This window comes from Helicoverpa armigera, chromosome 26 (assembly GCF_030705265.1).
Source record: "Helicoverpa armigera isolate CAAS_96S chromosome 26, ASM3070526v1, whole genome shotgun sequence".
Lineage (NCBI taxonomy): Eukaryota > Metazoa > Arthropoda > Insecta > Lepidoptera > Noctuidae > Helicoverpa > Helicoverpa armigera.
Genome location: NC_087145.1, coordinates 2,730,089 through 2,746,716, shown reverse-complemented (window position 1 = coordinate 2,746,716; position 16,628 = coordinate 2,730,089). Strand labels below are relative to the sequence as shown.

At 38.1% G+C, this 16,628-nt stretch overlaps 1 protein-coding gene across 1 annotated transcript; it reads left to right on the top strand.

Moving 5' to 3' along the window:
* Nucleotides 1-10,069: 10,069 nt before the first annotated feature.
* Nucleotides 10,070-11,330, top strand: LOC110373913 (uncharacterized). Its single transcript, XM_021331385.3, has one exon. It carries the CDS (start codon nucleotides 10,202-10,204, stop codon nucleotides 10,910-10,912), a length of 711 nt encoding a protein of 236 aa, XP_021187060.1. The 5' UTR covers nucleotides 10,070-10,201; the 3' UTR covers nucleotides 10,913-11,330.
* Nucleotides 11,331-16,628: the final 5,298 nt, after the last annotated feature.

Here is a 16,628-nt window from a genome sequence, read left to right as displayed (position 1 = left end):
TTAGAACAGTGTGGTTCTCTAAAAAGGTCAATCATTTAACGAAGGAGTCATGCTTCTTTTTATCTGGGCGCTTGAAGTATAAGTAAAAGTACTATTCTATTTTGTTCGTAACGGGTCTGACTGGGCGAGATTTAAACCGTTTACCAACGGTTGGAATGAGCTGTATAAACAATTGGTAGCCATATCCCATTTTTCCAGTCTAGTTATCTTTCCTATTTACAATATACAGTACACTACAGTTTGCAATCTACTTCTATAAGAAATTTTATCTACGTTTTCAACCCCCTGCATACATAGCGGATAATGACTCAAAGACACTTTCGATTTATATCATCAGTACTAACGAAAGCTCATCACGATTCAATTTAGTTCAGAATGAGTCATATCCAACAAATAGATGGAGGAATATGTGGTGTAGGCGATCAGCCAGGCAGCTGTCAATACTTCAGCTGATATCGCTAACTAACACGTTATCGAATGTGGGACTTCAGACGGCACAGCGATTCACTGAGCTGTAGGTATCTAGGATATTTATTCTAGTTAAATTCAGCGAAGGGTAACGTCATGTCAGTTTTCTAAGAAAGGTAAGACAGTGTACAAGTCACAAAGATTAGGTTCCAATAAAAAGGTGGAATTGTTACACATTGTGAAGGTGATAATGTGCACTTAAAAAATTAAGCTTCTATTTAAATGGAGCCTCATACTTCTTCAGTTATGTTTAAATGTAACACTGAATGAGCCAGCTGGCTACTGAGAAACTCAACATGAGAAAACCCAGTGACAAACAAAGAAGAATAGTATCGAAACCGACATGATTTTTTATACTATTATAGACTTTTCACATTCTGCATTTAACCGTAGATATAGTGTACACCTTTACCATTAAATAGTCTGGGTGGAAATGATCTTATAGTTCGCGTCATATTTCTTTGCTATTCTGAATTCTTGCAATTTTGACGGATCACGCATGCGTAGAAGTATTTTCACCATATATGTTTTGACTATTGTGAAGTAACTAAATTCAAACAAGTTCTTTCCAATGGCTAACTTCATGATTGCAAAGTTACGTGGCGCGCACTGTAGAGGTAATATCACAACAATTACATAAATGAAAACATTAACACATATCTGCAATAATATGTGAATGTAATGAATGTCAATAAGAACATCTTAAAAATACCAACTGACCTATTACCCTTGTTATTGACGTCAATGAACGAAAAAAACTTCGAAAACACGTAATAGTTTTAATAGTAGTGGAAAGCAAAATAATTATGTAAATCTCCCCACGAATTTATGAGGTGTTCGCATACCAATACCCTTTCTATTCAACGCTAGTAAATAATTCTTATTATTAAATTTCTTATTTTGTGACATAGATAAGTATATAGGTAAGTATTTCTGCAATTTATACACAAAAAGTCATTTTAAAGCGGTTTCACGATAGGAACTTCTGTTCGTACCGAGATAAAATATAGCCTATCTTACTCGGAAAGAGTGTAGCTTTCCGACAGTGGTATAATTTTGAAATCGGTTCAGTATATTTGAAGCCTTTTGGGATACCAACAAACAAAACACATTTCCTCTTGATTACTTATATCTATTAGTATAGAACTATAGACAAACAGACAAGGCGACAAGACGACAATATGTCGGCCTACATTCAGGCTCAAAGGTTCCGTACAAACGTGTCTGTCTGTCTGTCAATCTGTCAGTCCTTCGCCACTATTTTGTTTGTGCAAGACAACCAAAACAAAAGTGTTATGGGCTTTTATTAGATGTACAGTCGATGACAACAAGTGAATGCATAAAGAATTTGATGTAAGGGGTAGTAGTAAGGAACTACGTCCCGCATCTGGATAAAGAGTAGCTTTTGCCTCCTTCCTCAGTCTATTCAAACTTTAATTGGTTTAATAGTTATGGGGTCTAAACAGGCTTGAATAGACAGACATAGTCTTCGCGTTTATTAAATAACTGATGATTACATTGTTATGTATATTTTTAGGTATTTGTAAAAACATAGAAATGCATAAATTCATTAATTTTATATCGGTATATAACTGTTCTGAAGGTTGGATCGAGAAACTTTTTGTTTTTAAAGTGGTTTATTACTGTGAAGTAAAAGATTTTTAAGAGAAAATTAATAGACAAAAGTATCGACATAGGTGCTCAAAAACCACCCATTAGTTTGCCGAGCTTTTCCCTGATCCTGACTTACAGCTTTTGAGAAGTTATTAGTAGTTTTAAATAAAGGTCCGTAGACCTTAATAATTTTGTTTGGTAACAGGAAACATTTGAAAAAGTCTGTTTATGCTGATGTATATGTACAAGTTAGTATGCATAGTTAATCTAGAGAAGTATTTATGATCCCTTTTTTTGAGAAGCCCTTGAATTTTCATATTTTCAATATTTCAATGCAATTTTAACCATTATTAATTTGAATCTAATTAAAATATTATCGTCACAAAATTACTCATTTTATCAACGTAAAAAATAACGCTCTTGTAAACTTATACTACAAGCGTAGCACTTTTACGAATCGGCTACGAAATCTCGTAGCAAAGTCGTAGGCGTGCGAACAAATTTTTAAAAAATTGTTCAGTATTATTTCTCATATCATGTCGTACGGAGTGTAGAGTGATTTAAAAGAAAAATCTTCGAATCCAAAAAGAATATCTTTAAACAGATCCATTTGGGATCGAGGTCAGATCTGTCAAAATCTGGAACTAATGTCACAGCTTCTGAAAACATGTCAAGTGTGACGGTGACAATTAGCAACGTGACCTTAAGATGCCTGACCTCGGCATTATTAAATGGCGGCTATTTTATATATTTCACAATTGTGGTGCAATACATACTTGTGTATATTTTTCTAACGTTATTCTACATGATTTTTGCCTGTATCAAAACGTTTTCACATCGAAATAAAAATTAATTTGGTCAATGTTAATCGTTTTTATTACCCTATCGACGTGGGCTGATATCTTATATCCACCATTAATCTTTTCGCAAATACGTAACAATTCTGTCACATGTGTATTTATAATTGTTATTTTTAGATTGACTTTTGTCACCTGTCCAAATATAACTTAGTTTAGGTGTATATGTTTAAAGCTGCATGCAAAGCTGTGTGGTCCTGGAAAGCATAGAGACTCGCGAAATTTGCGAGAATTATTGGTGTTGAGGAGGCGTGCGTCGGCGCAGGCGCTCGGTTCGCAGTAGCCGAAATATCTCGGCCGACGCCGGTCAAAAATAGTAGCGCGACGCGCGCGCCGGCCCGCTGCATACAAAAGTGGCGAGCCGCTCCACCAACAGCTCGCCTTATCAAATTTCCCTACCCACACCCGCCCACTCACTCTCCCAGTACCCGCATGCGTTAGTATGTTAGCACAGGCTGCGATATTAGCCGGTTACGCGTCCACTTGATCCTGTCCTGCGACACAGAAGCACTGAGCGACATCCGAAGCATGAATTAGTAACATCACTCTTCACTTACACAGTTCGTTGTCACTATAACACTGCTCACTTAGACCGCGAGTGACGAAGCGCACACGATCGGCGCCGGCCACCACTGAACTGGTGGCACGGACCCGACTCACGCGCCGACGTTCCCAAAATATCCAGCATTGTGTACACAACACTTATAACACCTAGGCTTTAGTATAAATCTCGGCGAACTTATAAATAGTGCGTTTCGATACGGCGAAGGTATAAAGATGCGAATGCAATGGTTGCTATTAACCTAAATGATTTGGCCTGGATTGATATCAGGTGTGCCGTTCTACGTACGCTTGTGGCTAGACAAAATGGCGGACTTTACTTTTATTTGAATTAAAGAAATTACTCACTGGAATATGACAATATTGGCAAAGCTTGACAGCAGGATAAGAGTTTGAATTAAGGAGCTTTTGGATTCAAGTTCAAAATATTAGTAAATTACCATTTTGGGAACATAACTTGAAATAATGTTACCGCAAGTTACCCCTTAACCTGAAACTAAACTAAGAAAATATTAACTTTTCTCAATTACCAAACTGAATCTCAAAATTTCATCCCACTGTATCAACCAGCAGTCATTTAGAAAACCAGATTTTACTGAAAACTAAATAGATCATCAAACTCCCAAGAAAGAAAGATCCTAGAATGACCCTTTGACAAACAAAAAATAATCTCTCTAAAAGTATGAATTATAAACAAAGACACCTGCTACAAAAACACAGCCAAGTTTAAAAAATATACAGATTCATATCTTCACCTTGCAACGTAATAATATTATTTCAGAGTCCTTCAGAAACATAAATATAATGATTTACAACAGCTCAGCTGCTACTTGCAATACTGCAAAATCTTTGATTTAGTGTTTTGCTGTTTATATTTATGGGAATTTTGATAGATCTCAAAATATTTATGGTAAAACATTTTTTTCTAGCTTTTACCCGCAGTTTCATCAGCTCCCAAAGCGAACTTCTGCCAGTACCAGGATAAAAAAATATCCTTAATAGCTCATAGCCTTTCAATTAGAAGGCTACCTGACGTTGTAAGAATTACTCAAATCGGTCTAGCAGTCCTTTAGATTCTTTTGTATATCCTAAGTTTATGGAACATTATAAATCTGCTTTGCTTTGTAAAAATTAGGCTTGAGCAAATATCGATTTAAAATGTATGCATCGCTAATCCTCCATATGGTATGCATAATGGTAGCGTGCTGATTAACCATTGTTTTTTTCAGTACGAAAAAAAAAACTACAGTTACTGGCCGTCTTAAATACTGGTATCGCCACACTACGTCTAAGCAAAAGCTCGTTCTCTAAGCTTGTTATGAAAATGTTTTAATGGAGCTTGTCTTCTCAGCTTATACACATGACCTGTACTACTTTAGGTACATAGGTTTTCAGTTGCCAATGGGCGGCAATTTCACGGTAGGTTTTGGTTTGTTTATCGTTACATGTAATTAAATGGTGCAACTCACCCTGTTCGAAACGAAGTAAAATAACAAATAGCACAACAATAATTTGAACTTCATGCCTCCGAACTCAAAATACTCCATGATAAATAGGCACATTGATGTCCAATGTACACTTGCGCTAATTATTCCACCAAGGTTACTATCAAAGACGAGGTGTGCCAAAGGTGAGCTCCAGTGTCGAATGTACTTGCATTGTATTTGTATTTAGGATTTGATTTATATTACAGGTAATATCGCCTGTTGTACTAATATACTAAATGATATAAATAATTGGGATGACTTAAGTTTGTTGTAGGCCTCATCTGCCTAGCCTTTTTCCAAGTTGGTTGAGGTCAGCTTCAACTTTAACTGGATGTAACTGAGTACCAGTGTTTTACATGGAGCGCCTGCCTATCTGTCCTTCTTATACCAGTTGCCTGAGCAAGGTTATACCTCTTGTTAAGACTGGTTGTCAGTCTTTCAGGCTTTTGAGTACCCTTGACAATTGCCAAAGCTGTTCAAAGGATAGCTGGGCCCCAGTAATTTAACGTGCCTTCAGAAATACGTATATCGCTATGACAAGATGGTCCGACATTCACGGACCGACAGATAATTGATCCGTTCGGCTGTTAATAAGCTAAGCAAAAGTTTCTCGATAAGAATATCTGGCAATAATATAGCGCAATAAAACTTTAATAAAAAGATACATTTATCAACAATTTTCAGCAGAAACTGATAGCTACAATATAATGTCAACGCTCCTTTATTTTGACACGCAGAAAACTCAGGCACGTGTTAACAGCGAATTGCGCAATAACATGGCAATAACATCGACAGACATCGTTAAATTTGACGAAATTACCCACAAAAATATACTCGATTCTATGCTTGTTCTTCTTCAGTAAGAAACTAATATAAAGCTTGTCTTATTTTGTGGTAAATTGCGCGCTAACATTCGATGACCGAGACACTGCAAATTTTGAAATACATGAGTGACAAAATGTCTTTATTTAACAAGTATGGTCTTCATGAAAATTATACTGTAAAAGTACTTTGTTGCAGACACGTTTTAGTACGATGAAAAAGGATGATGATACAAAGTCGTAAAGGGTAGTCAAAAGCCAGAAAATCTGACAACCAGTTTGATTAAGGAGTGCCGAGTTGTCCAGGTAACTGGGTTGAGGAGGTCAGACAGGGCAGTCGCTCCTTGTACTCAGCGTACTCAGCGGTACTCAGCGGTATCCGGTTAGAGTAGAAGTCGACTCCAATATAGTTGTGAAAAGGCAGATGGAGAATGGATATGATGCTACAAAATTAACATTTCACTATATTTTGTAAAAAAAATATGTTGATTTATAACGTGCGAAATGTAGCTGAATAAAAATACGTGTTGTGGCCAATATCTGCTAGGGTAACAGTTATTTTGGTGATCGTTAGGTATTTGAGCAGATCATCGAGAAGTTTTGGCGAGTTTAGTTTTTATGTTTGCTCTAAGGTTCAAAGAAAGTTATGTCATGAAGTTCATTATAAGATAAAGAATAGAAGATATGAAAGTATTCATACTTAAGTTGCGTATTAATATTGTAAACGTAAAGAGTTTGTTTGTTTGTTTCCGTAAACGCCCTTATCGAGAAAGGCTGCATGTTATCTATTGGGAGAATAGGCTAGTTTCCTAAAAAATAATAATTAGTCCGTCTTGTAGATTGTCCAAAATTAAGCGATACGTATTTTTTCTTTTTTAAATTGGATCAGAACTTGTTAAGATATAGCGTGTTAAAGTTGAGTGTGACGTCACAAGTTGCTACAATTTTCAGGACACTGTGACGTAAAAGGCCCCCACTCCTAATTTTTGAAGTGTATTATCTTTGTCATTTTATGTTTAATTAAAAAAAGAAAAAATACGTATCCAATATTTTTTGATTATCTAAAAAGCGGACTAAATATTATTTCATTATTTCGACCCTGGACACTACCCTATTGCTTACGGGATGCGGCTGAAATGATAATATCAAAGTTCAAGTTCGGCTAGTATAATATTTTAATGCTCATTATTTATGGTGATCTGAAGTTATTGGCATGGGCCTTAGTGACAAGTAATTCTTGCATTTTATCATGAGATATTTTAATAATGTGATCCTTTGGCGGTTTATACAATAGAAGTTTCCATATGTTTCTTTAGTTGTAGATAAGGATAAGTTGCTCTTTTAATAAGCAATTATTACCTAATAGGTACTCGTCAATATTAGTAAAACCCTACTATTAAATTACCAACTTATTTCTTCGTCATTCAGTATCTATTACTTTTTAAAACTCATTGACCACCACAAACCTGTTTACCTAAATTAAATCACATCTGTAAACTCCCTAGTTTCCCTCACTCAGTTTAGCGCAAGAATCTAATATCATTGGACAGTTCGTCTATAATTAGACGTAAATATATCTACTTCACTTCGCTCGAATGTTTGCCGGACCATTGCCAAACTGTGATGCTCAAAGAATTAGTCATACATTCATTGTCAAGCACATTGTCAAAAACATCATTTATGAATCTGAAAGGACAAACAAATGTGAGAAAAAATGACAAAGTGTAAATAATTCATCATCAGATTTTTCTCTTTGCCACTATTGGGGACAGGCCTCTTCTCATAGAGGAGGAGTGTCTGTCAGCGAGCTACTCGTTGTAGGCGGATTGGATTGGATTTCGGATTTAAGGCACAGGTGTCCTCAAGATGTTTTTATTCACTTTTACTCGCTAAAGGACAAACGAAAATAACAAAAAATTATAAACTGTCTCCTGTTTGAAAAATACATATATTTTATTTTCATTCTTTTAAAGTTTTACTTGTGTTTGGGCTTATCAGTTAGGGCTATTTTATATTAGCAGCTATGAAACTAGCTTCGATTTTCCTGAACCATCTCTCGTCTATTTACAAACGTCCTATTAGAGAATCCTCCTCCTTTTTAGGAAGTCGGTTAACAAAAGAGTACAATCAAAATTCGATTTGAAGATGCCAATTAATTTAAATAATATTAGACTTTGTCTCTATGTGACAGATTAATGAGTTACTTTGAAAGTCACACAGTTTTGTTAAAAATGTACACAGGAATAAATATTTATAGAACAAAAATGTTACATGGTTGCAATTAATAACTTTTTTATTACTTTTTATATTTGTACACGTTATAAAAACTCCCGTCAGATTATTATTTATTGTGTAGTTTAATTATTATGTAGTTAAAAAAACCGAGCCTTTCAGTCAGTCGTAGGTACTACATAATATAATTAATCAATCCTAATGGCTAATTTGAAAGTAACAGCATGTCAATTATGATCTTGGTCTAGCTCCAAATATTTAACGAGCATTGTTATTATTATTGCTCTTGTCATTTAGGTACTAGTTAGTAGCACAGAAGTTTACAGTGCAGCAGAACTTTTATTATAAGTATTATATCGGTCTTAACTATGGTACTCAGCTGAATCCGGTTAGACTGGAAGCCGACCCCAACATAGTTTGGGAAAAAGGCTCGGAGGATGATGATATCAGTCTGAACTAAAAATCGTTATTTACATAACATGTACAAACTTCTTTACAAAAAAAGAGAGAGAAATTAAAAATTTTACGGAAATCGTGCCCAGAGGCTGGCTGTATTGCAACGCTGGGCGACAATGCGAATTCAAGGTGTGAGTAAGTAACTATTTTCTTTTAAGATTCCATCGATGAGATTCTATTCTTAAGATAAAGGAGAGAAATGGTAGCGGAAAATATAACATAAGCGAAGCTCAAATTACTTAGGAAGAGTGCAAGAAGAAGACATCTATAGCCAATCGATTTAAACCACAAAATGAGTCAAATTTACTACAATGTATGACGAATCCACTACAGCATGACAAGAATCCCGCAGCCCCGGGACTAATCCTTCTCAACAAGAAGCTGTCACCACTACATCGATGATTTAACCAATGTCGTGCTCTCGGCCCACATACAAAGTAGGTCACATTTGTTCGTCACACGGAGTAAGGAAAGATGAGTGGAGATGTCATCGGGTAGGTCAGGCTCCTTCTTATAGGTCAAATTCTTACGGTGAGCTTGACTAAAAAAACCGGCCAGACCAAAAAGGCCGGCGAGTCGGAATAGCGGACGAAGGTTTCCGTACCATTATTTAGAAAATGAGCAAAAAAATCACGTTTGTTGTATGGGAGCCCTCCAAAACATTTATTTTATTCTAGTTGTTAGTATTTGTCGTTATAGCGGCAACAGAAATACATCATCTGTGAAAATTTCAACTCTCTAACCATCACGGTTCATGAGATACAGCCTGGTGACAGACGGACGGACAGAGGAGCGAAAACAATAAGGTTCCGTTTTACCCTTTGGGTACGGAACAGTAACGTTCTTCGTCCTCCGCACACCCACATATTGGCGCGCTACTTTCTTAACCGAATTTCCATTTTGGCACCTCCGCTAGTCATTTTGTTCTCCATGGTTCGTTATTATTACTAGAATGAGAACGCCAGGTATACATGTACTGAAGCTAAATAAAAATGCTGACTCAAAGGAATTTTGTGGCTGAACGAAGTATTATTGAGCTGTAGTTCGAAGGAATTTTCGAATTCGAATTAATTGGAAATTTTTGAATTAAGATGGCGATAAAATTGAGAACAGCAGGAATGATGTTAAAAATCGAAGCTCCTTTAATGACTACATTAGTTGTTAAAGTAAAGTAAATGGCAAAGGAACTTCTAATAAATTAATAAAATGTCAAATTGAGAGGTAATAAATTGATCGTTTAAGAAACACTAGAAAAACACGCTTTTGTAAATGCAGCTAAAAACAAACAAATCCGGCTTCAATATCAGACCTTGAAATCTAATTGCGGTAATATACGATGCTCCATCGTGACGTTCCATTTTATGGTCCCGTTCCATCACCAGATTTGTTCGACATAGTGTAATCAGAATTACATACAGCTTTTTATGACCCTACGATTCTTGGAAGATAGTTAAAGTAACCTTATATTTCATTACATAAAAATCCAAAGATTATTCACATCAAGAAGGCTTAAACTAATAAGATGACTGGCTATGTCTGAATTGTGACAGAAAAAAAAACTAAGCAACCTACGTCAAATTACTCTTCCTAAATGTCATGTCAAAAATACAAATTCTGTGTACAGACTTTTATAAAATAAAGAAAACAAAACCCCAAAAAAATGTGAATAATCAAAGAACATGTGAAATCACACAGAAACCTTAATATGATAAGTGTCAGAGGGTTGCTTTTGGTAATGTTGAGAAGCGCCTTCATCGTCGCCTTCCTCAGCATTCCCAACCCTGTCGTCGCCTTCACCGGTCTCAAGAACTGGTCCAGGAGAGCAATATACCACAAGGTCGACCTCTGCACTCAATCCTGTTACAGCCAGATCATCCCTGGACTCTACCTAAGCAATGCGAGAGCAGCAGCCGACAAAAATGTACTTAGACGGCTTAATATCACCCATGTGCTCACGATTGAAGCTCACCGCCTACCGAAATCAACTTTTGCGGATTCCAACATTAGCACACTCTTCATTAGGGCCTACGACACTCCTCAGACCCATCTCCTGCCCTACTTCCCGATGGCCAACGCCTTCATCGACGAAGGTCTGCAGAAAGGAAACGTGCTTGTCCACTGCCATTTCGGAGTATCCAGGTCCGCCACCCTCGTCATCGCATATATCATGGAAAAGTATAAACTGACTTTCGAACAGGCATTTGTGTACGTGAGGCAAAGACGGAGGTTCATTAACCCCAATCCAGGGTTCATTAATCAGTTGAAGGAGTACCAGAGATTGAATTACGACGTGAATGGATTCTACAGGTTCGAAGCGTATATGAATGTGAACGCTAGGAAACACAAGTATAAGATAGCGTCCCTGGCTGCTGTGGTGGTGGGAATTCTCGTACCCCTCGCTGTGTTGGTGGGCTAGGGTTGCCCGTCCACGTCACACTACTCCAAAGACAGATAATCGGCCTGATTCCTTGACGTTCTCAGTCGGATTTTCGGACCGACTTTTTGAAGGACGTGTCCCTTGCACTATTGATATCAGTGTGTTACATTTTCCCCTACAAAAAATCGGTCACCGGTTATCGGGCGTGGGCGGGCAGTCTAAACACAATAGTCGCATTTTTGCAAATCAAGTGCTAGTTTTTGTAGAAAAATAAAAATACGGCTGTAATGGCTTTTTCGACAATTTTTCTCTCCTAGTAATGGGTATTAATAATTATGAATAATCATGCGAGTGCTTACACTTTTAAATTTAATAAATATGTTACATGAATATGTGATTTCTAAGTTTATGAAAATAAATAAAACGGCGATCTACTAACACGTCTTAAATCATTGCACATTTTGTTTTTTTTAAACAAACGTACCTAGATGTTTCTACAGTGAGCGGGGCCCACCAAGGTCAAAGTCTGCCGGGGCTACGGGGTTGTTCGAAAGAGTCACTCTGGTACATTAAGAAAGAACATGGTGGGTTTTAGTCAGTAAGAGTCTGACATTTCCTCACGCTGTACCAACAACGGGAAGATTTCCTACCATAAAAAAATGGTGCCTAATATCTAATGGGATCTTCATAGATACTGCATTGGATTATAAGCAGTATATTGAAAGAAGGATTTACTGTTGTACCGTGTCGTAAGTATCACACAATATTCAATTGCGTAGATCGATTTATCAATAATAATCGCGACCAACCTTAATTTGCTGAAGTAAGAAAACAAGGTGAACTAGAAACATACTGAATTTAATACAAATATACTAGAGAAACGTGTTTTTCTTATGTAAACTTGTAATTCTTTCATCGTTATGTACAAGACCGCAGATATTTTCAGTCAACATCTGTTAATAAACATGATAACTATAAATTATTGAAATCACGCGCGGCGTCAACTCTTGCGCACGTCAGGAAATGCAGTAGTAATATCATAATTTATCAATTTGGTATTAAATAGTTAATACACACTTAAAACTAGCTGTTCCCTGCGTCTTCACATCCGCATTCGTATAAAAATTGACTCTGCAATGTATATGTACGGTAGCATGCACATCAGTGGTAACTGTCGTGCACCTTAACCCAATAGTAATAAGTACGATTTTCCTATAAAACTGTTACCACTAACCTGAAGTTGACCGTACCAAGCATTTAACTCAGTTCAATACTTTTACATAGACAGAGTTACTTTGGCATTTACATATTACTAGCCGTTTTCCCGAGGTTTCACACGCGTCCCGTAGGAACGTACCGGGATAAAATACAGCCCATATTACTCGGGGATAATGAAGCTTCCCAACAGGGAAAGAATTTTTCAATTTCATTCAGTACTTTCAGAGCCGTTTGTGGCTAACAAACAAGCAAAACAAACCTCTGTATTATATTAGCACCTATAGATAGGTACGGGTAAAGTTCGGGTTTTCTCTGGAAATCCTGAGAAGAAGAAAGAAATAACTTTTAAATAGAAAACGACCAACGCCGGCGGAAGCTAGTTCAGCAATAAATTATCCAAATCTCGAATTCAAAATGGTTGAAAAATATTTGTTTTTTCGCCTCAAACTTTTTGAATCTCATGCGTTGCGATTGCGCAAGATTTTATGAATTCTTTTTACGTAATCACCATTTTGTAATTTAGCAATGTGTGTACTATAATTTCATTTAGTTTAATACATATTATTACGTGCCAAGAGAGGTCGTTCAAACATTTAATTCTTGTATTTATCACTCTTTAGAAATTGGCCTCGCTTGTAGCTTTTAACGTTATGCGTAAAATCTAAATAGAATTATTTAATTCGGTATCAGTCCCGTCCCACGGTTTCACTCGTGCTGTGAGGATATTAATTCACGAACCGGGAAATGGGAACTCAAATTAATATTTTTCTTAAGCGTTTTTGTATCTTTCTCCCTTTAAAGTTCATAAAAATAAGTTCAGCCGTTTAAATACTATTTTATAGTTTCATACTTATGATAGTACTAGCTGTTTCCTTCGGTTGCACCCGCGCCCCGTGGAAAATATATTTTATACCGGGATATAAAATATAGCCTTTGTTATCCGAGGTTAGTGCCGCTTTCCAACAGTGGAAAAATTTATCAATCGGTTCAATAGTTTGAAGCCCTTATGGTAAAGATAAACAGACAAAAAATGATTCTTCTCTCTTATATCAGTATAGATGAATGTTCTTATATAAAGGATTGTTGCAAATGTTTTCGCGATTCGCGTCATCTAGTTTCCGTTTTGATCGGTTGATTGTCTCAATATTTATAAAAATGTCTATTTCTGATGTTTGTGCGAATATTCAGATTTTTCTTCGAATATTGTAATGTAGCTCATGAAGCGCAAAAGCTTTTAAAGCTAAAGAAACATCATCTCCCGAGCCTTTTCCCAACTATGTAAGGGTCGGCTTCTAGTCTAACTGGATGCAGCTGAGTACCAGTGTTGTACAAGGAGCGACTGCCTATCTGACCTCCTCGACCCAGTTACGCGGTCAACCCAATATCCCTTCTTAAGACTGGTTGTCAGGTTTACTGGCTTCTGACTATCCGTAACGACTAGCGAAGATGTTCAAATGACAGCCCGAATCTACTGAAGACCACTAAATGAATAGTTGCCAAAGACACCAAATAAAAATTACAGCGTATTTAAAAGTGAAAAATAAAGCGAACTTAAACTAAAAGCAAGTTTATATTAACAAAGTCGTAAATGATCATGAATTATACGGCCTTAAAAGATATTTTGTTAATAAGAAAACTCGATGAAAACGAGTACACGAGCAGTTAATCCAGACGCTGGAAAACATATATCATTGCCAATTGTAAACAGTTTCATAGACAAGTAGAACATCCCGTTTTAATATAATTTATTACTCTTACTTTAGACGAAGTTGCATTGGTACTTGTAAAGTACGTTTGTATGTATGTACTTTCTAAGTATATCTTAGACACCAATGACGGATGGCACGTTAAATTCTGGCTGTCATTGAACATGCTTGGCGGTCGTTACGGGTAGTCAGAAGCCAGTAAGTCTGACACTAGTCTAACCAAGGAGTATTGGGGTTGAGGAGGTCAGATAGGCAGTCGCTTCTTGTAAAGCACTGGTACTCAGCTGAATCCGGTTAGACTGGAAGCCGACCCCAACATAGTTGGGAAAAAAGGCTCGGACGATGATGACTTTAGTATGTACTTGGAACTTTGTGAGAATTTCAAAATAAATATATTATTCTTACCTACTGAATTTTCGTGACTTGTTTTGTCGCTCGGGAAACTGGGTTGAGGAGGTCAGGTAGACTGTCACTCCTTGTAAACCGACTCACTCAACTGGAAGCCGACCCCAGCATAGTTGAGAAAAACCTTAAGTGTACTTACGATACTTTTACGGAAACAACTTAAAGTCGGAAGGTGGAAGACAACCACAATGGCGCAATGGTCACCATGCCGGACTGCCGAATGTGAGGTCCCGGGTTCGATTCCCGGTTCGGTCAACATTTGTGTGATGAGCATATGCTTGTTGGCCGCGGTCTGGGTGTTACAATACATATGTATTTATATATATATAGTTATAGTATATCAGTTATGTTAGCACCCATAACACAAGTTAATTAATAACTTAGCATGGGGCTAACTGACCGTGTGTGAAAAAGTGTCCCGATATTATTATTTATTTATTATTCCAGCTATCAGTTTAAAGGGGACTAAAATCATGTAACGCAGTGTTATTTTAGAAAATTGCAATTTATTTCAGTTTTTCATTCACTCGTAGATTACACAATCTAATTTGTGACGTCAATATAAGGATTTCACATTGCCACAATATAAAAAAATGTATATTATGTGGGATGGTGTTTTTGTATATACTCGGTTTTTATTAACTCCCCTATGTATTGCCTCATGTACTCTATGAGCTCTATATGTATTTCCTTACCTATGTACAATTATTTTTCCTTATGTACAATTTCATCATCATCATCATCAGCCTATCGCAGTCCACTGCTGGACATAGGCCTCTCCAAGTGCACGCCACTGAGATCGATTTTCGGCTACTCGCATCCAGCTCCTGCCAGCCGTCTTGCGCAAGTCATCACTCCACCGTGCCTGAGGACGTCCTACACTACGCTTGCCGAGTCGTGGTCTCCACTCTAGAACTCGTTTACCCCAACGGTTATCGGTTCTTCGGCTAATATGGCCAGCCCACTGCCACTTCAGCTTGCTGATTCGGTGGGCTATGTCGATGACCTTGGTTCTCTGACGGATTACCTCATTTCTGATGCGATCCCTCAGAGAAATGCCAAGCATAGCCCTTTCCATAGCCCGCTGAGCGACTTTAAACTTGTGGACCAGCCGTACCGTCAGTGTCCACGTTTCGGCTCCGTAAGTCATGACAGGTAGGACGCACTGATTGAAGACTTTCGTCTTTAGGCACTGTGGGATCGACGATGTTAGGACTCGACGTAGCTTCCCAAATGCAGCCCAACCCAACTGAATTCTCCTATTCACCTCGTCCTCAAAGTTGTTTCTACCTAACTGCAATGTCTGCCCGAGGTATACATATTTCCGAACAACTTCGAGAACGGCGCCGTGTATCGCAATCGGTTCCGGTAGAACATGTTCATTGAACATGACCTTGGTTTTGTCCAAGTTCATCCGTAGGCCGATGCGTAGAGAAGATTCAGCCAGGTCGTTCAGCATTTGTTGTAGGTCCTGCAGCGTTTCTGCCATGATGACGATATCGTCAGCAAATCGCAAGTGAGAGATGTGTTCGCCATTGATGTTGATGCCACGTCCATTCCAATTCAGCGTCTTGAACATATCCTCCATTGCATTAGTGAACAGTTTCGGGAAATAACATCCCTTGTCTCACTCCTCGATGCAACGGTATGGGCCTAGTTTGCTGATTTTGTACTTGGACGGACATTGTAGCGGCTTCGTAGAGACATCTCATCACTTGGATGTATCGCCAATCTACTTGACAACGCTGCAGGGACTCCAGAACAGACCAGATTTCAACCGAGTCAAAGGCCTTCTCATAGTCCACAAATGCTAGACACAGGGGCTGATTATACTCTTCGGTCTTCTGTATAATCTGCCGCACTGTGTGGATGTGGTCTATGGTGCCGTATCCGCTCCGAAACCCAGCCTGCTCCGGTGGTTGGAATTCGTCGAGTCTTCGCGCAAGTCGGTTCGTGATCACTCTTGAGAACAGCTTATATACGTGGCTTAGGAGCGAAATGGGTCGATAGTTCTTCAACTGGGTTTTGTCTCCCTTTTTGAAGAACAGGACGACAACACTCCTACTCCACGCCTCTGGAGTTCTCACTTCAAACAGGACGGCATTAAAAAGCTTCTGGAGCTCCCCCAGTACGGGCTTTCCTCCTGCTTTTAATAGCTCTGTTGTAATGCCATCCTCGCCAGGGCTTTTCCATTTTGAGCTGTCTCAGAGCGATCTCGATTTCGCCACTGCTGACTTCTGGCAGGTCTTCGGTGAAATGGCGCGTTAATGTGGCTCTAGAATCCTCATTTCCGGGATCAGGTCGAGATGCATGCGATGCGTATAACCGGCCATAGAAATTTTCCACTTCCGAAAGGACTGCCGGCACCGAAGAAACGACTTCTCCACTTGTTGTGGTCAGCTTCGTCAAGTGGCTTCTTCCAAGAG